The following is a 26,145-nucleotide window of genomic DNA, read 5'->3' on the forward strand; positions in this document are numbered from 1 at the left end:
TTTTTGTACTTTTGCCACTCCCAAGTTGGGGTGGTAACTAACCCCAGACGAAGAGTACATATTGCCATATGGTAGATTTTGATCTTCAAGCTATTTTTTAAATACTGTCAAAATTTCAAGCAAATCGATGCATATAAAAAAATTTAGAGGTATTCTACTATTTTTACCGTTAAATCGTGGATAATAAAGAGTAAGTTAGTTTTGTATATAACTGTCTGTGCAAGTGGCTGAAATCCCAACTCGCGTTATTTTCCCGCGAGTATACTCTATTATAATTATTTTCTTTTTGATGGCTTTATATATTTCTTGTGGCTGAAAACGCAAAGCCAATAATACACAAATAATATCTTACCTAGTACACAAATATCTTTCCCCAAGTTGTAAGGATAGAAAATCCAGTAGCTGACGTGGAAATATAGTTTATCTCCATTATCCAAAACTTCATTTTCAAATCTTTTGAGGGATGTTGCACAATGGTTTACCACGGCGTATATGGAAACGTTATTTAAATCCGGATTTCCAAAGATGAATGATGTGGTATCATTTTGTAGAGATTCTAGAATACAACATAAATTAGTAGGTATGTATTAATAATATTTTTATTTGTGTGGCTAAATAATTTAAATTGTTATTTTTAAGTGTTGTTTAAAATGTCTAATATTTAAGGTCTCTAAAAAAGATTGTTAGCAGCAGCTGTGGGCTTTACCATATGACCAAAAGGATAATTTCTAAAGCTGTCAGGAAGTATTCTGACAAACCTATGTTTATTATGGTAAATGTGACTAAATTTTAATCCCTGTTCAAGATCTTAAGTGAAATAAAGCTATTGAATATAGATATAATTCCCTGTGTATTTAACAATTGATTTAAGAGGATGAACATTGTGAAAAACGAAATATAAAACCGTGGACAATTCCATAATTTCCGCGGCGCTATTATTTCATTATTTTAGTTAGGATCTAATTATTTTATTAGAAATAAATTTTTTGATGTTTTCCCACTACATCTTTAATTTGTATTGCGTTTAGTTTTTCATTGATTTCTTCCCTTTTTCTACTTTTTTTTTATTTATTTCGCATAAGCATAGCACGCTAAAGGTATTGGTCCAATAGCTTAGTTGATAACACCTTTGTCATTTGGCCCCATGGTAAAGACACAGTACATCTCTTTCTATTTCACCTGAATGGAATACATCCTAGTATTCACTTCACGATGAAAGTTAAGTCTGAAGTGTTTTTGCCATTTCTTATTCAGAAACACCCACCTCACGAATTTTCCTATTCCGTGTATCGAAAACTCACCCATAAAAACCGTTATCTCAATGACCAGTCACATCATCACCCCGCCTAACTCAATTCTGTTATCAACACTTTTGTTTCCCGTTACATAAGACTTAGCGACCCCCACAAAAAAAGTGAGCTGCCCAGATGCCTGAACAGAAAAGTATTCGATCAATGCGCCCTCCGTGTTGACATACGGAGCAGAAACACTTACTTTAAAAAAGCCCTAGCTACCAAACTAGGAGTCACACAGAGAAGAATGGAGTGATCCATGTTAGGAGTAACTCTGTAAGACAAAATAAAAAACGATGAGGTCAGGAGATGAACCAAGGCAGAATAGCCAGACTAAAATGGAGATGGGCAGGATATATAGCTAGAATAACGGAAGGGCGATGGACAAAGTTATTATTGAAATGGAGACCAAGGGAAGACAAGAGAAGCGTCGGTCGACCACCTACACGGTGGGCTGACGATTTACGAAGAAAAAATAAAAAGTGGATGAGAGTGGTGCAAGATCACATCTTGCGTCACATCTCTGTCGCAATCACAGATCATCCGAAATCAATGCAATAAGGACACCTTATATAATTCAATAAAGTTACTCGTAAAAAGCGGCTACTACAAAACCCACATCAATAGGAGCATTCAAAAATAACTTTTCCCCAAGTTTTAAAAATTCAGAAATAACCCCATCCCATCCAAAAATGAAACCTTCCCACCTGACCAACTCAAAAACTTTTTTTTTCAAATGGCTCACTGATAAGATCAGTAGAACTTATAACCCTCTTAACATCAAAATCATCTTCACTATTCACTCCAAATTGTCCAATCTCGTCAGATCTATAGACCAAATCCTCAATGAAGACAATGTCCACGAGATACCTTTTTCCAGTTGCCCACGAACGTACATAGGACAGACAAACCGACGAATCTACAACTATATTTATGAACAATATACATCTGTAAAACATTCCGATACTACTTCAGTCCTAGGCCAACATCATATTCAGACAGGTCACAAAATAGATTTTGAAATAGCAAAAACCATCGCCCCTATCCGCTCCTTAAAATCGAGAATTATACGAGAAGCCATCAAAATTGAAAAACGCCCTAGCAGGTTAAACACGTGCGATGACGCTAAAAGACTGCCGGCGACCGCTACTACCGCAACCCCTCTCGTCAACCGATCCCGATCAGACCGTTTCTGCTCATACTGTTACCGCGCATTCTTCTTGCAGTACCGTCTCCTATCGGAGGTTGGCTACCATCACAGCAATCTTTACTTTGTTGGCTGCAGCTCTGAACAACTGTATTGAACTGCACCCATACCACTCCCTTAACTTTCGCAACCAGGAAATCCTCCTACGTCCCACATTTCTCTTTCCCGAGATTTTTCCTTGGATTATGAGTTTAAGCAGAGAGTACTTATCTCCTCTCATTATGTGGCCCAGATATTCCAGTTTTTTCGTTTGTATGGTTTTTATGACTTCGCATTCCTTCCCCATCTTCAGCAGAACATCTTGATTTGTTACTCTTTCTGTCCATGGTATTTTCCACATTCTCCTGTAACACCACATCTCGAATGCCTCAATGTTTTTGATGTTTATCTTTTTCAGTGTCCAGGCTTCCATGCCGTACAGCAGAACGGAGAAAACATAGCACCTTAAGATTCTCGTTCTTAAGTTTATATTTATGTCCCGGCTGCATAGGAACTTTTTCATTTTGACAAACGATTGTCTCGCTATCTCTATTCGCCTCTTGATTTCTCTTGTCTGGTTATTAGTATCAGTGAAGCAAACCCCTAAATATTTGTAGGACGTAACTCTTTCAACTGGCTGATTATTTATGGTTAAATTCACATTGGCGTATAGCTTCTTTGTTACAATCATGAATTTAGTCTTTTTGATGTTCAGTTTTAGACCATACTTATTGGTATGGGTGTTTATGTTTTCCATTAAAAACTGTTAATTTGCTCGGTTATCTGTTACTATTAGCGTGTAATCAGCGTATCGTATATTGTTAATTAACTCTCCGTTAACGTTCATACCAATGTTTTGCTCTAGGAGCGCTTCCTAACATATTGTTTCGCTATATATATATTGAATAATAGTGGAGAAAGCACACAACCCTGACGCACACCTCGACGAATCTCAATTTCTTCGGTTAACTCATTATCAACTTTGATTTTTGCTCTTTGTCCCCAGTACAACATGGATATGATGTTAATGTCGCGACTGTCGATGTTTTTGCTTCTTAGGATTTCATACAGCTTTTGGTGTCTGACTTTATCGAAGGCCTTCTCAAAATCTATGAAACCTACGTAGAGGTCTTGGTTTACATCCAAACATCTTTGCATTAACACACTCAGACCAAACAAAGCTTCCCGTGTTCCCAGTCCACCTCTGAATCCAAACTGTGTGGCGCTTATGCCTTCTTCTAATTTATTAAATATTCTTTTGTGAATTATTTTTAAAAATACTTCAGCTTCATTAGAAATTTTTCTGTCACACAACACACCACTCGCTTTCTTCCTCTTTATCCATCCACACCTAATTCTACTGCATAAATCTTTATCTATTCCCCTATTACTCTGTAACATCGATCCTAGTTAGTTAAAACTATTACTTTTCATAATAATTTCACCATCCAAATGTATTATTCTATTTGTATTAATTCCATTTTTAAATGAAGATTCCATACTCTGTTTTGTCCTTTTTTTAAAACTTTTCCTCAAGAGATTGTCTAAACTGTTCCAGCTTTTATTCTAAATCACTTTCACTATTTTCTACTAACACTACATTGTCCGCATACATTAAGCACCACGGAATATTAGGCTGTAGTTTCGCTGTTATTTGATCTAGAACTAATCAGACTATGCACCGAGCCTTGGTGCACTCCTACTTTTACATGAAATTTATCAGTCTCTCGGTACTCATTTCCCCGGTATTCCACCCATTCACCCGGTACTCATTTCTTATTTAGTGCCCACCACAGAATTTCCCAAGAAACTCTATCATATGCTTTCTAAAGATCAATGAATACCATATGGGCATTTGCTTCTTTGTTCTTTTATTTTTTCATCAACTGCCTTGTAATGAAAATTGCGTCTGTTGATGATCTGCCTTGCATAAAACCAAACTGGATTTAAGGTAAATTATGAATTGATTCCAGCAAAAAAATAGACCCCTGTAGAAAATCTCCATTATGGTCTGCTGTTCGTCCGATTCCGCCTGGAATTATTAAAAATATACGATATTGTACCTGGACAGGTTCTGGGGTGGACATTAAAAAAGTAGTAATCTCTCTTGTAAGAGACATGTATGATCGATTAATAACTGGTGTTTAATCAAGTTTGAAAAAGACTGGTAAATTACTTCTGAATGTTTTTTCCTTAGTGCTGAATCTTATTTATTTTCATTAGTTTTAAACCACCCGAGGAGAATTTAAAGGGATATTTTATAGTAATGTATGCTGATGGTTTAGTAGTGGTAGAACATACTAAAAGATAACTAAAATAAAGACTGGAAAGATGTAATCAACCTCTGGATGAATGATGAACGATGTAGTCAAATGTATGTAGATTACTGCTATAAATGGGATAATAAAAACCGTTCGAAACCTGTTGAAGAAATGAGAATGCTTAAATACATAAGTAATGCGACAAAAAAAATAGTATTAACACCAAATTTATTAAAAAAAGTCTAGGGTGACAATAATTGAGGCAAAATGACAGACCATAGGTTAAATATTCATTCATATAGTATGAATAATCGCTGAGTTTAAAGTTCCTAGAAGAAGCAAAAGAGGGAGATCAAAAAAATCAATACAATCACCACACGTGTTCTAAATTTGGCAGTTTTCTTTATATTTAACCTCTCTAATGTATAACTAAAAAGAAGAATAAAATTTTTATTAATTTTTAAAAATAATAAAAATATACTCACCTAACGACCGATATGGCATAAGGTTAAAGTCAGTTGATTTGTATCTGGAAATCTTTTCATCTAGATAGGGCATAACTCTCTTCCCACCACCATCACCAACATAGACATTCTTCAAAAAATCTTCAGCACTTTGTGGAAAGTATCTCTCTTGAGGTGCCAACCATACTAATGGAGCCCATTGCTTGACCAAGTCTTCCACTAAAAAAACACATTTAAATTAACAAACATCGAAAAACCTGAGAGAAGGTTAAGAAAATATTGACTAAAAGAATTAGATAATGATAAAATGAGATGTTCCGTTTTAAATTATTAATTTGAATTTTAACCTAAGAAAATTTTTTTAAGTTAGTGCATATTGAGTATAATTTTAACTAACCAATTATAAAGTGCGTCCATAAAGCAACGCATAAATTCATTATTAACTAAATAAACATTATTAGAAATTCCGGAAACAGGTCGATTTTTGATTTTAAGTTACTATTTTTTAAATTATAATATACAGGGTCAACCACCTTGGTATGATGACGCCATAACAACTTTTTTTTTTAATGAAACCCCCATTTTTTTTAATTTATACATTTCCCTTGCTGAGCTTATTCTAAAAATGTATAACACGTTGCTTCAAACTGGTACAGTGTGGCAAAATAGCAAAAATTCAAACGTGCGTTCATCAAGTAACGCATAAATTCATTATCAGCTAAATAAACAACATTATTAGAAATTCCCGGTCAGACAGCCAAGCGGGCTGGGCGGCCGGCTTCTCATTCGCTTCACTGCGAGTGGTTCAGTGGATGTGGGTTCGGTCCCCAGCTCGGTGTACAGAAAAACAAAAAGTCTAACGCAGCAGTTTAAAATTCTAGATGAATCTGCGGCTTAGACTATAATATGCTGGTGTCTGATCGGCCTATGGCGGAGCAGTACGGCAAGAGATAAGGGCTTGCGGCTCGGTGATACTCCTCCATAGATCCCTACCGGAAGGGCGTGACGCCTAAAATACCGGGTATATATATAATATATTAGAAATTCCCGAAACAGGACGATTTTTGATTTTAATTTACTATTTTTTTCAAATTATAATCGAATATACAGGGTGAAATACCTTTGTATGATGACGTAATCACTATTTTTTTAAATGGAACCACTATTTTTTCAATTTATAGATTTCCCTTGCTGAGCCGATCCCAAAAATACATAACAAGTTGCTTTAAATTGGTACTGGGTGGCAAAAATGTAAAAATTCCAAATTACTTAGAAAATAATAAATGAAGAATAAACGTACTAAACACATTTAATGAAATTTCATATTGGTAAAAATTTATCAAACAATATTGGTCAAAAACACCTGGCATTATTTGTAACATTGTATCTAACAGCCTTTATTAGTGATCCAAGCCCCTGAATGATAAAAATCTTTTCTAGCAGCTTTCATCTAGTATTGATCCAAGCCCCCGAACCATAAAAGTATTTTTACAATCTAAATCTACAATCAATAAAAATGTTTCATCTAAACATTTAAATATTTTTTTTATTTATTTATGTTACTTTCTCAAATTCTTTCTGTTATAAAAAAGGTATAAGAAAAATAAGTATTTGATTGTTTTTATGTATTTGATAGTTTCAGAAGTATAAGTAATTTTTTTTAGATAAAAACGCATCTTAAGACGAAAAACTTTTCATTGGTGTCATCAACTTGGTATAAAAATTTATCGATGTCCTTTCAATTATATACATAATATAATATATATAAAATATTAGAGGTGCACGCCACTGCTGTTATAATTGTATTCGCTTTCTAGATTGTGTGGGATGTAATCGGACACAGGGTGTCTATATATTTTCTTAGCCAAGGCCAAAGCAACTATTTGCAAAAGATTTGACCATAAACGAAAACGATAAGGTATATCAGATAAAGGGGAAAGCCTGTAACTAATTGAGCCATACAACATCTACCGCAGAAAATATCCTATTTATTAATTTCAATAGAAGGCAGCGGAATTTTTATTTATGATTAACATTATGTTCAATTTATTTAACAGAGTTAAGTAAATATCAAAAATCTGTGATGGCATCCCCGGTATATCCAGAGAATTTAAAACTTCTGGAAATTATTTCGTTAACATAAACATTTTTCATCGCCAAAATTGCCAATTATGATTCAAGTAATTATTCAGTATATCCGAGAAGACACTTACAATTAATTCATGTTTGATCTCAATCTCAACAAAACTGCAGAAATTATCTAGAAGTTCGATGCATTGTGTATTTGGATGCAGTTTTATTTTACCGATTCGAATATTTAGCAAATGTTTTGAAAATATTTGCGCCGATAGATCATTTGTAGTAACTTCTACATAATCCTTCCTCCACATCCCCGATAAACTGATAAGATTAGTTAAGGCTACAATGCGTAAAGTTGTTTGCAAAGTCGAAATACAGGGCAAACAATCACATTCATTTGAAACGCATGTTGGGCTGCGACAGGGAGATGCGCTGACGTGTCTCCTTTTTAACATAGCTCTAGAAAAGGCGGTCAGGGATGCCCAAATAGACAACAGAGGAAACATTTTTAATAAATCATCCCAAATTTTGGCATATGCAGATGATGACGACCTAGTTGCCCGCACAACACGCAAGCTGGAAGAAATGTATACCACCTTGTCAAACGCCTCAAAAAATATGGGCCTGCAAGTAAATAAGATAATGGAATCAACACCCAACAATAGAATCAGAAACATCGGCCACCAATTTACATTGATAATTCTACCTTTGAAGTGGTGGACAAATTCACATACTTAGGCTCCCTGATCACCAAGGAGAACGTCATGACGGAATAAATCAAGCGAAGAATAATCCTAGCAAACAAATGCTATTTTGGACTGAGTAGACATATGAGAAGCAGAAACTTAAGCCAAAAAACAAAAATAACCATATACAAAACCCTTATACAACCAGTGTTGACATATGGGTCGGAGACATGGACCATTTCCAAGGCAGATGAAAATCTCCTGCTTATATTTGAACGAAGGATCTTGAGAAGAATATTCGGTGTCATCTGTGAAAATGGTGTTTGGAGAAGGAGGTACGACTACAAGATATATCTCAAATATAAACATATATTTGGTGGTAAAGACGTAGTATCCTTTATAAAAATAGGAAGACTAAGATGGGTAGGACATCTGGCAAGATCACAGCAGAACAATCCTTCTAGAAGAATCCTTATGTCACAACCTGTGGCAAGTAGAAGTAGTGGTAGGCAAAAACTCAGATGGAGGGATGGTGTAGATGAGGATGGTAGACAAATAGGAGCAGCAAACTGGCAACAGTTGGCAATGGATAGAACTGACTGGCGTAATAGACTTGGGAAGGTCGAGGCTCTTTTATAGGGCTGTAGCACCAATGATGATGATGATATAATCCTTCGAGTGAATCTTTATGAGCCATAGTACATTTGTCCCAGATAATAACTGAACACGTTTGCATCACTGCAACCATTATACTTATTTTTTTACATATGTTACATATTGCATTTGGTTTGCCATGAACGTCTAATGGTAGCCTAAGTGCTGAATGTGCTGTTCGCTCACCGTCTAACAATTTTCTAAATAAACAACTGTAAGTTGCCTACATCTGGCGCAACTCAACGACTGTAAATTACCATAAATTACGATTTAAATTATATTAGAATTACGATAAAAAATAATACGGAATTTTATGGAATTAGTATACTTAATTAGAACATTTTTTAACATTTTCAGTAGATTCTAAAATTTCAGTTTATTTAGAATTTTTTCATTAAATTTATAATTATTAAAATGCATTGAATTATTGCACAAACTTATATTTTTAACTTTATTGTAGATAAAAATTCGTTTTTTATTTTAAATAGACAATGTTAAACATTTTAAAATTATTTTTAGTTCTAATCATATACAATTCTGTCAAAAATTAAAATATTTTATGAAAAAAATAAAAAAGAAAAAATGAGTTTGTTTCGAAACTATCTTACCGATTTTAAAATATTTTACTCTGGATTAAAAATCAGTGTTTAAAACACTTCATATACAATTAATAAAAGTTGATATCTGATGGTATATGGTATATATCAGTAAATTATAACTGTTTGTATGGGAAAATAAAACTGCTTTTACTATATTCTTTAAAATGTCGTCATATTTTCTTGAGTTTATACGAAACGAAAAAAGTAAATAGACAAAACGTTTTTTAAACGTCACTTAATGTTTAAATGAGCTACCACTCTAGTAGAGGTAGATTGTGAAGTGATTATTAATCAGTGTAGTAGTGTCTGGGGCTCACTAGACTGAAACCTCGGAAGCCCTGAAGAAGACATCAGAGTGGATGTCGAAAGCTCGGCGCAATGAACATCAAAGCGATTCAACCCGGAAGACTGGTGAGTTTAATATTAATTTTTTTAATAGTATTAATCTTGGCTCTAGGCTTAATATATATGTATATATGTATATATATATATATATATATATATATATATATATATATATATAACTGTTTTGGATGGGTTGGAGTCAATAATAGGGCTATTGGTTAACTATTTTTTTAATCTCGAGCTTTCAATTGTGTTTACAATTATTATCAAGAGCTAAAAAAGACAAAATACTTACAAGTATTATATATAACATATATATATATATATATATATATATATATATATATATATAATTTAACATATATATATATATATATATATATATATATATGTATATATATATACATATATATATATATATATATATATATATATATATATATATATATATATATATATATATATATATGAGTTAACCTTAATATTTCAAAATAAAATTACTAATTTACTGCATTCCTATATATCTGCGTAAACTGCATAAGTATACTGCATAAATATATCGATTGTGTAACTAACAAAGACGTGTGCTGAGCTGACCACCGCAAAATGTATAAGTAAACGTTGGCTCGGTCGTCATCATAATTTGAAATCTAAACCAACTTAAACTATGTAACGGGACCAGATTGAGTTGCGAAAACTCATAGTTAATACAATACATGCGAGGATACTCGTGAGGAAATTTTATGGGTGAGTTATTTCTCATTCCGAGACTACTGATAATACCAGTCGATATGCCATTCCAATGGAAACGAATTTAATATTCAATTCCTCTTGCATTCGCCATGATGCTAAACTAATCAGAAGGGTAATTCTTGTTTGTGGTCTGAATATAGAAACTGACTGTTTCTCTCATGGCCAATTGTACATAGAATCTTGACGTGTTGTAAACCATCAAATTTCTTAATTTTCGCTCCTGGCAATACAACGCAAAATATAGTACATCACAAAGTGAAAATAATCGATGCAAGTGCAGCCCAATCAGTTACATTAAGCAAATTTACAAGTTAATTAACTAATTTTTGAATTTTTATTGATCTTAACCAATTTAATATTAGTGTAAAAAGTTAAAATAACTCATACTTGTAATAATTTAAAAAATAGCTAATGATATAACATAACGCAACATTTATTAATTCTAATGCGACAGGAATTTCGCCAAGTCAGTTAGGACTTACATAAAGTATTATTTATTGGGTCTATAAAATGTTTGTCGCTTTTTAATACAAAAATGATAATGGGTAGTTTAGAGGATTTTCTACATAGAAGAAACAGTAATTAAATGCTTTACTAGTCCAATTAATTGGGCTATACCCATGATTTAATAAAGAAGCAGTGCATGAAATATTGTTACATAAACTTTAATGATAAAGTAATACATTTCAATTATATATCAAGATAGTTAATGTTAAGCGCTACGTATCTATGATAATTTGTTTGATAAAGTGAAATAATATCAAGTTAATATACAGGGTATCATACATATACTCTGTTGATTGTTAAACAGCAGTAAAACTTCTCAATACTTTTAATAGTAACTTATTATTTTCCTCTATCTCATAAAAAAACAACTAGTTGCATACTTTTTCATGCTATCCCAAAGCTGGGACCATAGCTACTTAACTACTGAAAAGTTGTGTGGTTTATGTACATTTAATACTCGCTTTGGTTGATATCAAGCATATTTAATGAAGTTGAAACTGGAAACCTTAAAAATAAAGCTTCGACTTCTTCTTATTATGCCGTCTTCTAACGAAGGTTGGTGATCACTTTTTTAAGCGCTTCCCTATTTTTTGCAACGTAAAATATGTATTCAACACTGAAATAAGTCCAATCTCTGATATTCCTTAACCAAGATTTCTTGTTTCTTCCCAAGCCTTTTCTTTCCTATACTCTTCCTTGCATGAGGCTGTGTAGAAGAGGGTATTTATCGTTTCGATATCCAATTTGTCTTAACACTTCTTCGTTTGAGACTTTTGCAGTCCAAGGAATGTTAAGAACATGCCTTTAGAGCCACATTTCGAATGCCTCTAATTTTTTACGGATTGGGCTTTCAGAGTCCAAGCTTCTATCCCAGTCTCCTAGTAGTTGTGACCATACATAACATTCGACGAACCTAAATCTGATAACCATATTCAATTTCTTATTGTAAACATTGACTTGTATTTCATAAATCCTTTTCGAGCTATTTCAATTCTGACCTTTATCTCCTTATCTTAATCTAACTGTGAGTTTATAATTGCTTTGATGTATTTATACTTGTCGACCTTCTCTAACGGTTTACCTCCAATGGCAGATGCACGTTGTCAACAAGGGTTTTCGACATCACCATGTGTTTGGTTTTATCTATATTCAGTAAGTCCCATCTTTTTGCTTTCATTATTAATGATTTCTATAAGAATTTGTAAATCGTCTATATTTTCTGCCATGATTGCGGTATTGTCTGAAAATCTTATGTTATTAATGATGCTCCCTCCAATCCTTATATCTTTAGTTCTTTCCCATAGTGTCTCCTGAATTATAAGTTAGGAGTACACATTAAATAATTGTGGCGACAGCACACATACCTGTCTGACTTCTCTTTGAATTTCTACTTGGTTTGTCTCACTATCTACTAGCCGTACGACCGCCATTTGATTGTAGTATATATTTTTAACTAAACTAATATCCTTGGGATCTAGGTATATGAGTTTCAATGCATGTATGATTTTACCTTGTTGAACTTTGTCAAAAGCTTTTTGAAACTCTATATAACATATAAATACGTTTTTATTACATTCCTTGCATTTTTGTAATAGTACCGTCATTGCGCACAATACCTCACTTATTCCCATTCTACCTCTAATCCAAATTGTGCGTTGTCTAATTGTTCTTCACATTTCTTCTTGGTCTTCTTTCGTCCATTTTTGGACATAGACCTCTCCCAACTCTTTTCATCGATCTCTATCCTGACCAATATCCACTTTGTTCCAGCTATTCTTTTGATTTCGTCCACCCATCTCATCTGTGATTTTCCTTTTGGTCATGTACAGTTGTAAGATCTCCAATATTGTATTGTGGCGTTCTAACGTTGGTCTTTTTGTTACGCAGTGGAACCTGCGAAGCTCCATTTAAGTTTGGAAATTTTTGTTGTGATTTTACATTTTTACACACATTGTTTTTATACACGCTGTTAAATAACCTTAAGTAATAAGAGTAAGGCCAGTAAGGGTAAAAAGATAGATTCAACCATTCATCAGGAATTTGACCATCCTGGTAAATTTTATCAAATAATTTAGTTAGACACTATATTTTCGTCATTCAGGATTTTTAATATTTCTACTGAAATTTCATCAGGACCTGGCGCTTTACTAGTTTTTGACTGTTTAATTGCCTGTTTCGTTAGCGTCGTTTGCTCTTCCTCTGCATATAGATTTTTTATGTAGTCAATCCAAGTATCCTTTTGTATGTGTTTTGGTTCTATTATTTTTGTAGAAGTTTTCCATTGTGGTGGTATCTCAGTTGTTCTCTGGTGCATAGATTGCTATCACATTCAGAGATTTGACATCCAGTTTAATTTTTACACTAGCTTTTTTATTTTTAACACTACTTATTTCTAGTGATACTATTGGTTGTCCAGTTTTATATAATGTTCGTAATCTTCAACTACTTCCTGATAAATATCGGCGTGAAAATTTAAAATAATAGTGTTTATGACTTGTTTTCATAAAACATGTGGTTTAAATATTTATTTTTAAAATCAATAAATATGTTGATTAAAGCTAATTTTTTCATAACATATGTGTATATTCTTGAAATTCATAAATTTTCTTAAAGTTATGTCAATAACTTCCAAAACGAAATATTTCAATATAATATAACGTAGATATTTTGCCTACCACATGGGGTATCATTATTGGGGTTGAAAGTTGGGGACAGAAACTATTGGGGTGGAGATAGGGAAAACAAAATAAACGATACTGTGCGAACGACACTCAGGGTTTATTTGGAGAGCTGGGTCGTGGATAAGTTGAATGGCAATGGGGTTGGATTGGGGAAACTACAAAAATGAAACAAAGGGGTACTTACATGACTCTTTTAGAACAAACAAAACAAAAGGAAGGACCACTAGCACTTTAAAAAGGATGTCGCTTCGAGATGTCAAATTATAACTATTGAAATAATTATTAGAAACACAAAAATGGTTAGGAGACTTTTCTAAAATACAAAGATAAAATGATTCAGAGAAATAAATAAAACATGTATTGTGTCTCACCACAGACAGTTACAAATACAGATAATACATAAAGACTATATTGATACTCACAAAAGTAAATATAAAAATAACAAAGAAAAACTTACATGTATCCTATTCGTTTACAAATGGGAATTGCAACAAAACTTACAAATGGGTTGCTAACTGTGGCTAATAAAAAATTATTACAAGTAAAGAATTATGTTTTTAAATAAAACTATTTATAAAGATCAACCTTTTCTAAAAACTAACAAGCTAATATCATAAAAATATAAATCTAGCTGTCATATGTCAACATTGAATTTAACAGAGAACAATTAAACTGACAGCATTGCCACACCCTAAAATTTACAATATTAATTATTAAAACCTTTATTTTTAATATTTAAATTATGGAAGCAATTATTATTTTAATGTTTATTTATTCTTTTGAAAGTTTAAAACAAAAAAGTTACCTTCGTTCGTCGACAAACCTGCCGGCTTTTCGCAAAACTACATAAACGACCGTTTCATTTGACCAAATCTTTCAACTTCACTTAAACTGTAACTATTCACTGCTCACACATTTAACTGCTACTGTCACTTTATACTATATTTCCATGACAAAAAAAGGAAAACGCAAAGATTACGAATTTAAAAGTAAATTCGGACTCCAATAAAACTAAACACGCCTTTAACAGCGGCCGGCCTTACCCTGAGTGAACTATTTCCGGCAAAAACTTCTCAGCGATCTAAATGGATCTTTATTTGAAACGTAGAATATTTAGCGGTTTCGATAAAAGAAAAATATCAAAGAATTTGCGTCCGTGATATAAACAAACTTTAAAATGGTTTACATTAACTTCGGCGACTTAAAAAGAACGAAATACTATTTGGGTTTAAACTCGTACGATAGGAACAGAGAAACATGGAAAACATTCTTCGTCATTTTAATACATATATTAGGGGCTTTCAAAATATATATCAAGGAAAATGCAAATGCTACAATGCAAAAAACCCATTACATGTGTATAACCAAGAAACAAATGGAATACTAGATAATACAGAATTTAAAATAAGTAGTATAAAAATGTACTAATAATTTTTGTGGTGAAAAAGAGCTAGGTAAGAAATAGAAGAGTAGAATGAAACGATAATATAATCCAAAGTACAACAAATAAAGTAGTAAAGATGGCGAGAGATGATTTCCCAATAGGAAGACGATCAGTGAGAAGACCAGGAAAACGATTGAAGGACTTATGGTAGGCACATTAAAAAACAGACAGTCATATCTATGCAAAAAAGAAAGAGAACAAGAAGAAGCAGAAGACGACGAAGAAGAAGAAGAAGTATGTTCCCTGTTTACTATGTTGATGAGCATTACTGTTACTGTATCGAGTGGTTCATGTAATTTTCTTTCAAATATCTTGTTTAATAGAATTTTATGCTTTTAGTCTCGGATATATCAAATTTTTTAAGAGATTTTGCTTTCTTTGGTCCACATTTGGCTATTTTATTTTCATCCGCATGTATGATGTTGGGCTATTAATTGACTAAAACAGGCGATTGAACTGTTTTATAAATACATAGAGTTTGGTGTAAAAACGTTTTTAGATGTTAGCATCTTTCATTTACTTTCCAGGTACCAAATATTAATTTATAACATAAAGCGCCTTATCAATATCTCTTTTATTTTTGTTCCATTGGGATCATGTATTAGTATTATCCTACTTTAGATTCAAATTTTTTAAAACTTTTTACACATACAATAGTTTTATCACAAGGTTCCACATAATTTTTAGGGTATAACACACTTCAACCGCAACATATTTAAGTTTACTGCTGTTCTAGTATCAACAAATTAAAAATTTTTAAATTTCATTTTCATTTAACACATTGTTGGCTGGTGTCACATTAAGACACATACTACAAGTTACATTGACTGCTTTGTGCATGCATCCTTTCAAAAACTGTAATTTTAATGAGTTGCCATCTAGAACCCATTCAGGTAAGGTCTGAGTGTCAGCAACAACCCCTATTGGGAGTATTAGGTTGCCATGCAGGATATCTGTTAAATACTTTAACATCACAACATATTTTTAACAATAATGTAACACAAAACAAAGTTTGTAACTTTTTAAGAGTTTTTACCCAGATATTTAGTGGTTTGACTCATGTATACCTGGGAAGTATTTAACCACATTGCTTCTTCAACCTTAGTCAAAATTTAACCTTTATGTTTGCTTTCACTGGAGTGGTTATACTTATTCCAGGTAATATAACACTGATGATGGACATTTAGTTCGAAAACCTTTTGTGATATAGACCGAAAGGGTATTTTTATTTTATCCCTTTTATAAGGATTTTTAAATAAAATAGAATATCTCGGTAACTATTAGCACAAACTAAATTTAAAAAACGACGTTGGAAAATACTTGACACAACGCTTCTTTTAAAATCAAAAAAAGTTAAATTACAAGCAGTGCTTTCTGAGATACCACCGGTCAAAATTGAGTGGCACTTACGCCGAAATTATAAACAATGAGATGAAAATCTTTAAACCATTACCTTTTGCTTTCAGAGATCTTTTTTAATAAAAATGTTTGAGTTCAAGATATTTATAACATATACAGGGTGTTTTAAAAAGATGTCATAAATTAAATCACGCATTCCGGGGACAAAAATAAATTGATTGTTACCTAAGTTACCTTAGTACAAAAGTGTACACAAAAAAAGTTACAGCCCTTTGAAGTTACAAAATAAAAATTGTTTTTTTATATCATCTCCTAAACTACTTGACATTTTGTAATAAAAATGGACACGTTACTTTCTTGTTCTAAAAGCATTTTTCATACAAAAGAAACAACAAAATCTAAGCGCACAGAAAAATTTTAAGGTGGGTGTGCAGCCCCCTAAATCCCCCCAAACTTTTGAGTACCTTCAAATCAAATGAATTTTATGGCATCATTAGTTTAACATATTATTTTGAAAACTTTTCTGCCTCTTATCACTTTTTCGAAAAACTAGTTTTTTCCTAGTTGGCCATAAAATTACAATTAGTTTCTACGGATACAATAATTACAAACAGTTTCATCACTAATAGTCAATAACTTTAAGCTATAATTTATTGTGTGAATAAGATTAATATTAAAAATTTTGATATTACAATGGCCTACACATTTCAGGAAATGGCAGATATGCATTTAACTTTGGGTAAGTTGGATCAGATTAAATTATGATTTCAATAAACTATCGGGAATATCGGAGGAATGTCAAGGAAATAGTGCAGCAGTCGCAAGGCGTTATGCAATAAAATACCACAATCGAAATACACCCGATAGACGATTATTTCTAACCATTGATCGTCATTTACGAGAAACGGGTACATTCCAACCGCAAGTTGCTGGCAATAATGGTCGTCCAATAATGGATGCAACTGATGAAGACATTTTAGAAATCATTGAAGAAGTCCCTGGAACAAGTACAAGGGTAATAGCTGCTCAACTAAATGTTCCTCACGTAAGGGTTTGGAGGCGTTTGAAGGATCAGCTGCTTAAACCCTATCACTTAACAACGGTTCAAGAGTTATTGGTTGAAGAATATCCTAAAAGGATTGGATTTTGCGATTGGTTGTTAATGGAAAACACTCTAAATGTTAATTTTATTAGAAATATTTTATTTACCGACGAGGCTACCTTCAGTAGAAATGGAATAACAAACCATCATAACGAGCACATTTGGGACGACGAACATCCTCGCGCCAAAAAAACGACCCATCACCAAAGGACTTTCAAAGTTAATGTTTGGGCAGGAATTTTGGATAACAATCTAATAGGCCCAGTATTTCTTCCCAACAATTTAAATGGTGATAATTATTTGCAGTTCTTGGCAAACGATTTACAAGAGTATTTGGAAGAAGTGAATATTGCAATAAGGCAAAATATGTGGTTTCTACAAGATGTCTCTCCACCGCATTACAGTAACGAAGTCCGAGATTACCTTTGCAGGCAGTATCCTGGTCGGTGGATTGGAAGGGGTCGTGACGCACATAGTTCTTGGCTACCCAGAAGTCCAGGTCTTAACCCAATGGACTTTTGCTTTTGCGGGTTTATGAAAGAGAAAGTGTATTCTGTAACAATAGAGGACGAACAACAATTGAGGGTTAGAATAATTGAAGCTGCAAATCAATTTCGTCAGAAAAATGTGATTTTTTAGCGCATTCGGTTTTCCTTACTAAAACGATACCAAATGTGTATTGAAGAAAATGGAGGTCATTTTGAACATTTATTGTAATATATTTATGGAGCTTATAGCATTTTTTGTACTTGTTAATTCATTTAAGCCATTTATTTAGTTGCACGTAATTTTTTAAAGGTTAATAAAAATGACCGTAACTCAATAAAAACTGTTTTTTTGAAAAAAGTGATAGGAGGCAAACAAGTTTTAAAAATAATGTGTTAAACTAATGATGCCACAAAATTCATTTGATTTAAACGTACTCAAAAGTTTGGGGGGATTTAGGGCTGCACACCCCCCTTAAAAATTTTTTGTGAGCTTAGATTTTGTTGTTTCTTTTTTATGAAAAGTGCTTGCAGAACAAGAAAGTAACGTGTCTGGTTTTATTACAAAATGTCAAGTAGTTTAGGAGATAATGCAAAAAAACAATTTTTATTTTGTAACTTCAAAGGGCTGTAACTTTTTTTGTGTACACTTTTGTACTAAGGTAAGTTGGATTCAATCAATTTATTTTTGTCCCCGGAATGCGTGATTTAATTTATGACATACCTTTTTGAAACACCCTGTATTATAATAATAAAACCATCGGTATTGTACGAGACAAATATCAAAAAAATTAAGTTGAAGAAAATTTAAATTAGCTCAAAATCGGTATACGTTAAAACATGTATTTTCTCGGCTTCCAATGGCAAGATTTTCTTCATTTATGCAGAAAAATTACTACTCCTACCCTCCGGCTTCCCCCTAAAACCACCGACCCTTTGTGGGTGGGGAAAACGGAAAAAATCGATTTACCAAGAATCTGTACGTCATAAAAAAAATATTTCAAATAACAAATATAGCTGAAATAATTTTAAAAAAAATTTTTTATAAGCACTTTATTTGTAAAATGAACTGTTCTTTTATAACTAACGCTTGAAGCGGATGTCAGCTACGCGCGCGAAATCAATTTTAAATAAAATTTGTATCAATTTGACAGCAAAACTTCGATATTTTTAGATCTAAGTGTCCTATTCGCATAAAACAAAAAACGTTTTAAAGATGTAAAATGCATCATTTTGCCGCAATTAAAGTCAGGTTCTATGAAAGTGTTAAATAAATAAAATTATCATGGGATCATTTAAATTTATCACTTTCATTAATCGGTCACTATGGAATTTCTACTGTTAAAGTCTAATCTTGAAAAACTATGGCACGAAGTTTCAGTTTTGATTTTTGGCAATAAATAAGTGGGTGCGAGGCATATGAAATATGCCTAAAAAACGCAGAAGTCAAACCTTTACATTACAAACGATCTAAAGCATTTAAAACTACTTATTCTCAATTACACAACTTCAGCTACAAATTTGTCCCAAAAACGTATTCGTAAAAATAAAGTATTTTTCGTAAAGTGCAAAAGACAAACAATTAGATCGGTTAAAATAAATGTTTCATTGATTGAAAATATCATATCACCGACAAAAAAAAATTGTCAAAATATTTGGATATCAGTCCAAACTTTCAGAACTCCAGCACCCCGAAATTCTGAAATTTATTTTCTGCAGACACAAGGGAAATTGTGAAAAAGTATGTATCGTTGCCGAGAATTACGCCTGAAATGCTCTACAGGTTGACTCAATTATTCTGGTGAAACCTGTAGTAAGACTATCGAAACATCAAAATTTATCGAAAAAACTTAATTCGAAAAGAATTACCCATTAAAGCTAACTCTGGTTATTCCTCCAAAATTTACCTTCGATACTAGTCCAAGCTGTAAAGAAAAAACGTGCATTAATTAGTGACTTCTTGAAGACAGTACAACGTTATGAAGGACAACGTCTAGAGTAACCTCCAAGTGGTTGCAACTCCAAATTGTTGTTTATTTTTTCACCTTATTTTTAAGGTACTAAAAAGGTGTTGTTTGATTACTTTTATATTTTTATTATTTTAAGTCAATATCTTAGGGTAAAATGAGCACAATATTGAATGAAACTACATAAAAGAAGCTAAAATTTAAGCTGTGCTAAAGAAGCTTAAATTCATTTTCGAGATACGTTTAATTGTTTATAAAAATTTCTAAATTTTTATAAATTTTACAGGCCGAGAGTTTAATTTGAAAAAACATACAGATCTAATTTTAAACGAATTCTCTTTATGGTCAATAGTTTTTCAACCCCTTATTTATTACTTTGAATTAGGGGCGACTTGTGCGTTATAAATTAATTAAGCTACAGCGCTCCCTATATATTACACACATTTTTTGAATTTGATTCTTATAGCTGAAGTCAAGGCAAAGATTAAAAAAAAGTTTTATACGACCAATAGAACTGGAGTTAGCTTAATTGGTTTATAAGGTCACAGCTGCTAAGTTAATAACAATTAAGAATTAAAATTGCCGCCATTCAGTAGTTAAAGAGCTATATGTTATGAGAGTATAATCCTTATTAAAAAAAAAAACACTATTTACAGTTAAAAAACGTAAGTAAAGTTAACTATTTTTTCGAGTAGCCGAATTGGCTCAGTTGTGGGGGATTATTACACCAAATATCATGGAAAGTAAATGACTCGAACGACAGGAATGGCTCAGACTTGGAGCCTCTGTTGAATATGGCAGAGATGGAAGCCCTGAGCAGCCTGGACCCCAAAAACGCCAAAGACTAGGTCCTTATGGACCTATTTCGTACGATAGTGTAACAAAAATGTGCTATGGAGTCTGGGTGACTCTATCCAGTGTAGCAAAAGGGTGAACTCTAAAATGTACCTTGATACATCAACGAACTAATATGTGGAATAACGGAAGATGGAAGGGATTAGATAGAAATAAATTATGTAAAAGAAATAAATAAAGGGTAAATATGAATTTTAAAATATAGCAGAATTGAGTGTTGGCTAGCGACTATGCAGGAGAATGACCACTTGACACTCAAAGAAGGATTCGGCCAATTTGCATGCCCTACAGAGACCGTAAGATACAAGAACTAATGACAAGAAAACCACCAAGAAATAAACGGATGAAAGATAAAAGTTGCTCTAATGAATGCTTGGGCGCCAGGAAGTTAAATGTTTTCTTCCGAGATATCTTGTATTGCTGAAATATGAAAGATAGGTACTAATTGAAATATTAAATTTTAACCACAACTTTAATAATTACCAAACTTAGGTACAGACTATTTTAAATGCTTATATACTACCCACCACCTCTTATGTACAGTTAACTTAGCTATATTTACAGTAAAATCCCTGAATATAATTATAAAACAATTTACCCCTGATATACCCCTTAATTTCAAATCGTGACAAAAGTTATACCCAATAATAATGTATAAATAATAAATATAATTATATACTACTCACTAATAGTTTAGTTTTCGTTCAAGAATTGTTTAGGTTTTCAAGTGAAAACTCTGTGGATATGTGTGCACACGATAACCTAACAAAGAGAAATTCAAGGGAGAGTTATAACCTCATCCCTTGGTAGACAATAAATAATTAAATTAAGTTACAATGATTAATGTTTTAAGAAAATTGAAGGTATTTATTATTAAGGATATATATTTAAATTAAAAGTGAACCAAAAGTTAAAACCTTGAAGAGGACGTAGCAAAAGTTATTTAAAATAATTGAATGAGAAACAAAAATAAAAGTAAGTTCTTCCTGCCGGTTTCCGTAGGTTGCCCTTGAAGATGATCCGGTGGAGAACTAGACTCAGGTGGTAAAAGGTACACCAAACCTGGATTCCCTGTATCAGGTACTATTAGACAAATAAGTCAACTTAAAATTCTTCTTAAATTTCCAATAAAAACCAGTGAACTTAAAACTTCTTCCCCTTGTCCTTAGTAAGTACAACCCAAAAACTAAAAAGATTTCTTCCCCTGATTTGCAACTGGATTCTGGGAGTAGGCTAAAAAGGAACAATTGTGTTACTTCATGTTCTTTGTACGTACAAAAGGTAAGGAAAAACACAAGGTTTATCAACCTTGAAAGGCGATACAAGAAATGTCAACAAGTGACCTTAAATTGAAATAAAAACCTTAATGGTAAATAGTGACCTTCGAATGGAGTGACAATGTTTTTATAATGTATGGATATATTAAATAGATAGTTTTAACGGAAAGCATGATCTTTATATATTATAGAATAGGAAAAAAAAAGAAATATTAGCCGGTTTAAACGGTATGAAATTGAAATAAATAATTGTTTGCTTTCACTCTTGAAAGGAAATAAAAATTTGAGATAGAAATAGAATCTAATACTTATAATTTATTTAGGTATAAAACATTTTCCTTAATGAAATAAGGTGAAATATGACATGTATAAAATATATGAAATACCTATCAGAGAAGAAATTAAAAATAGATCTGAATTTTACTAGCAATGGCGGACGATATGAAGGATTTTTCCTTATAATTTATTTGTAATTTCATCTTACCGGCTAGGGTGACCCAACTGAAAGTATCCTCGTACAAACAACAAAATAACTCAAATGATTTCTTCTAAAACAAACAGCTCTTGACAATAAAATAAACTTAAACTCAATTCGGGAAAAAATGGCACTTCCCAGCCGCTACTATTCTGATCGAAACGATCTTTCTTCGATCACATCCAGTTGACAAGTAACCCTGTGAAGGTTCTACTCGTCGTCGAACGGATGTACTTTTAGAACCTTACCACTGGTGGCGCGGTTTAATGCCAACCTTAGAAAATAAGATTTACTGGGAGTTATTTAAATATTTAGTTTAAGAATATTTCAATATGAATTTAATTTAGAATTAAATTAAAAGATTCCAGTCACAAAAAAAAGGTAAACGATTATTTAAGTAACGGACTCGTTACAATAGGAGTGATACAATGGATCCGTCTTAGGTGGACTAAGTGTCTGAAGGGCTCATAAATGGGCCCTACCCCGATCTACCATAACCATAGCCATAAAAATGACTTGATGGAAAATATTTTACTTAAATATGTTGAGTATGTGACAAAACACAGTGTGTTACTAACCAGACATAGTTTTCGATACAAAGGAGAACGAACTAAAACAGCTGAATGTCTTCGTCGGCAAAAATTTGGGATTGGTAGATAAATAAATTTTAATAAAACTACAAATATCTCTCTAAAACCAAAAGAGTTTTTAGTATATGATAAAAATAAACAAAAACTCATTAATTTGTTATGTATGAAGTTGCAAGCTGTAGGTTTTCTAAGTAAACAAGTCGAGGAAGACGCTGATCGTCAAAACGGCTTTAGAAACTTTAAAATACGAAACAAATGTGATAATAGTGTTTAACGATACTAATTTACTTATTATTCTGTCACAATTAGGAAATGAAACATCAAATATATTTTTTGATATAAGGTTGAATGCTCGAATAAATGAATTTTGAAAAATTAAAGGCAAATATCGAGCATAATTTTAGTAATCAAATCTTGCCCAAGTACTTTCGCTTTCTACAGCATCATCAGGGGCATTTCGTCAAATTTGGGCTATCCAGCAAGCGCAGAATGTAATAAACATGAAATTAAACATAAATTGTACATAACACTACACTAAAACTAGGACAAACAGTTTAAAATTATTTAAAAATTATTCTACGCTACATTCTTGTCGGCAAAAGGAGAAGTCCCAGAATTCCCATTCTCCCATTCTCTCTCATTTTTTGACATTCAATTGTTAATTTTGCGTAAACTATTGGGTCACATTTATTATGTATTTTAGTTCAATATTGTGCTCATTTTATCCTAAGATATTGATTTGATAACGTAAAAATAAAAATTAACAAAAAAAAACATCTTTTTGCACTTTAAGAGTGCGGTAAAAAAATTATAATCAACACTTCATAGGACGTGAAAGTTATTTCTTGCATTGACTGGCACAACGCTGTGCTATTTTTAAAAATTAACTAATTAGTGCTCAAAATCAATCATTTTTGTCTGTGCAGCTTGGACTATTTATACTGAATTAGATACTGAACCCATTAGGCCAATGCTAACTTACGGAGCTATTGCTTGGGTACCAAAAGTGCTACAGGCAACAGCGATTAACAAACTAAACCATATTCAGCGGATGGCTTGCATAAATATAACAGGTGCCATGAAAACAACACCAACTGCTGCAATGGAGTTGATCATTGGCATCACGCCTCTAGATATATATGTCAAAGAGGTGGCGCTAGTGACAATGATGCGACTGCGCTCAGCTGGTGCAAACCTTGATGTAGGAATGGGATAATTGAGAACTCGTTTCTGGCGAGGAGAGCTGGATGCGTTACCACTCCTACAGGCAGACTGCGACTCAATTGAACCAAAGTTTGTCTTTAACAAACCCTACAAAATTAAAACAAGACAGTATATGAAGACAAACGTGGCAAATGCCTATTGTATATACACCGATGGCTCCAAAATGAAAAAAGGCTCAGGACGCGCGATATACTCCAGATCACTGAACCTAAGAATAAAGTGGGGTATGGGCAAAAATGCCAGCGTAGTTCAGACAGAACTGACTGGTATCTCCATAGCCGCAAAAGAGATAACCCAAAAAGTTATAGCAGGGAAAACTATAATGATCTGCACAGAGAGCAGACAAGCGCTACTAACCTTGAATAGACCACTGTCACATCAGGTTTAGTAATGGAGTGTCACGAGTCACTAACTCAAGCTTCGGATGGTAATACCATCATCCTGAGGTGGGTTAAAGGACACAATAGGAATAAAGGCAACCGCATTGCTGACCAATTATCTAGGAAGGCGGCAGTGCAAGACCACGTGTCACATCAGGTTTAGTAATGGAGTGTCACGAGTCACTAACTCAAGCTTCGGATGGTAATACCATCATCCTGAAGGGGGTTAAAGGTCACAATAGGAATAAAGGCAACCGAATTGCTGACCAATTATCTAGGAAGGCGGCAGGCCTAAGACTCTTAGGACCTGGGGATCTTTTTGGTTGGTCAACTACAACAATCGCGGAAATTGTCAAATGTCACTCCCATACGCAAACCGTAAAAGGATAGGAAGAAGGGAAAGGATGTAAACTTACCAGGGTAACACTAAGTAACCTTGAAGAGTCAACATCAAAGAAGTACTTGGGAATGACCAGGAAAAACCTACGTTTGGCAGTTGGTTTTTTAACTGGTCATTGTCAACTAAGCAAACACCTCCACACACTGGGGCTAGCAGACACACCTCTATGTAGGAAGTGTGAACGAGAAGACGAAACTGTAGAGCATGTCCTATGTGAATGCCCAGAGTTATCGTTAATACGAGAGTACGCGTTCGGCGAGTCCTGGCCCACACCTGCCCACATAAGAGAGATGTCTCCTGGTGACTTGTCCACCTTACTAGAGATGGCAGGATGGACAATGAGCTAAGGGTGACAGCTCCCTGGGAGAATGCACAATGGGTCAATTGTGGCCTAAGTGCTGTGAAACTTAACTCGCCCTCCCTACTCTACAGATACAGATAGATACTGAACCGCAGCCTGAACCATCAAAGAAAATAAAAATACAATAGCTGGAAAACAACTTTTTAAATATATAAATAAATATAATATAAATTAAAAGCTCAATATTATCTTGCCTGGAAATTTTGAGTAGATTAGACCTACTGGGGATATTACGTAAAAAACGCTCTCCAGATTCTAACTGGTGGTGGGTAAAAAGGTCAATGGTAAATTAATAAAAACATAGGACTGTTAATAAAATGATAAATTATATAAATAAAAAAATAAGTAAGCCTAATGGTTCGTTTTTATCGTGTCCTTAAGAGTATTCAAGAACCCGGTCAACTTCGGAGAGTAGGAAATTCCAGATAATTTAAAGAAACTAAACAAATTTTTAGTAAAAATCATTAATTGGAAAATCCCCTTTAATATTACTCTGATGTCATGTTATTGCAAAATTACTAAAACAAAAGTTATATGACCCACAAGAAAATTTGTTCAAACATGTTTAGTTATTTCCGTTTATAACCTTTTTATTTTTTTACAATAAAAAATAATAGGAATAAAGTAGTACACAATTTAATTGGCTAAAGTTATGTCTTTTTGTTAAAAAAATTCTATAGGGTTGTTAGTTTATGAGATACAGCGCGAAAACCCTTTGG

General features: G+C 33.0%; 1 protein-coding gene across 5 annotated transcripts in view; it reads right to left on the bottom strand.

Annotated features, from left to right (window-relative positions):
• Window positions 1–26,145, bottom strand: part of LOC140439504 (uncharacterized) — a 177,302-nt gene that overhangs the window by 15,757 nt on the left and 135,400 nt on the right. For 3 of the 5 annotated variants that reach the window (XM_072529452.1, XM_072529454.1, XM_072529456.1), the window contains exons 2-3: window positions 5,225–5,422; window positions 353–556 (exon numbers count right to left, since the gene is read on the bottom strand). In XM_072529452.1, the coding sequence (XP_072385553.1) occupies window positions 353–556; window positions 5,225–5,422 (402 nt within the window). Of the gene's footprint in view, window positions 1–352; window positions 557–5,224; window positions 5,423–19,766; window positions 19,823–26,145 lie in introns of all 5 variants that reach the window. The other 2 variants (XM_072529455.1, XM_072529457.1) reach the window with 2 other exon arrangements.

Source organism: Diabrotica undecimpunctata, chromosome 4 (assembly GCF_040954645.1).
Source record: "Diabrotica undecimpunctata isolate CICGRU chromosome 4, icDiaUnde3, whole genome shotgun sequence".
Classification (NCBI taxonomy): Eukaryota; Metazoa; Arthropoda; class Insecta; order Coleoptera; family Chrysomelidae; genus Diabrotica; species Diabrotica undecimpunctata.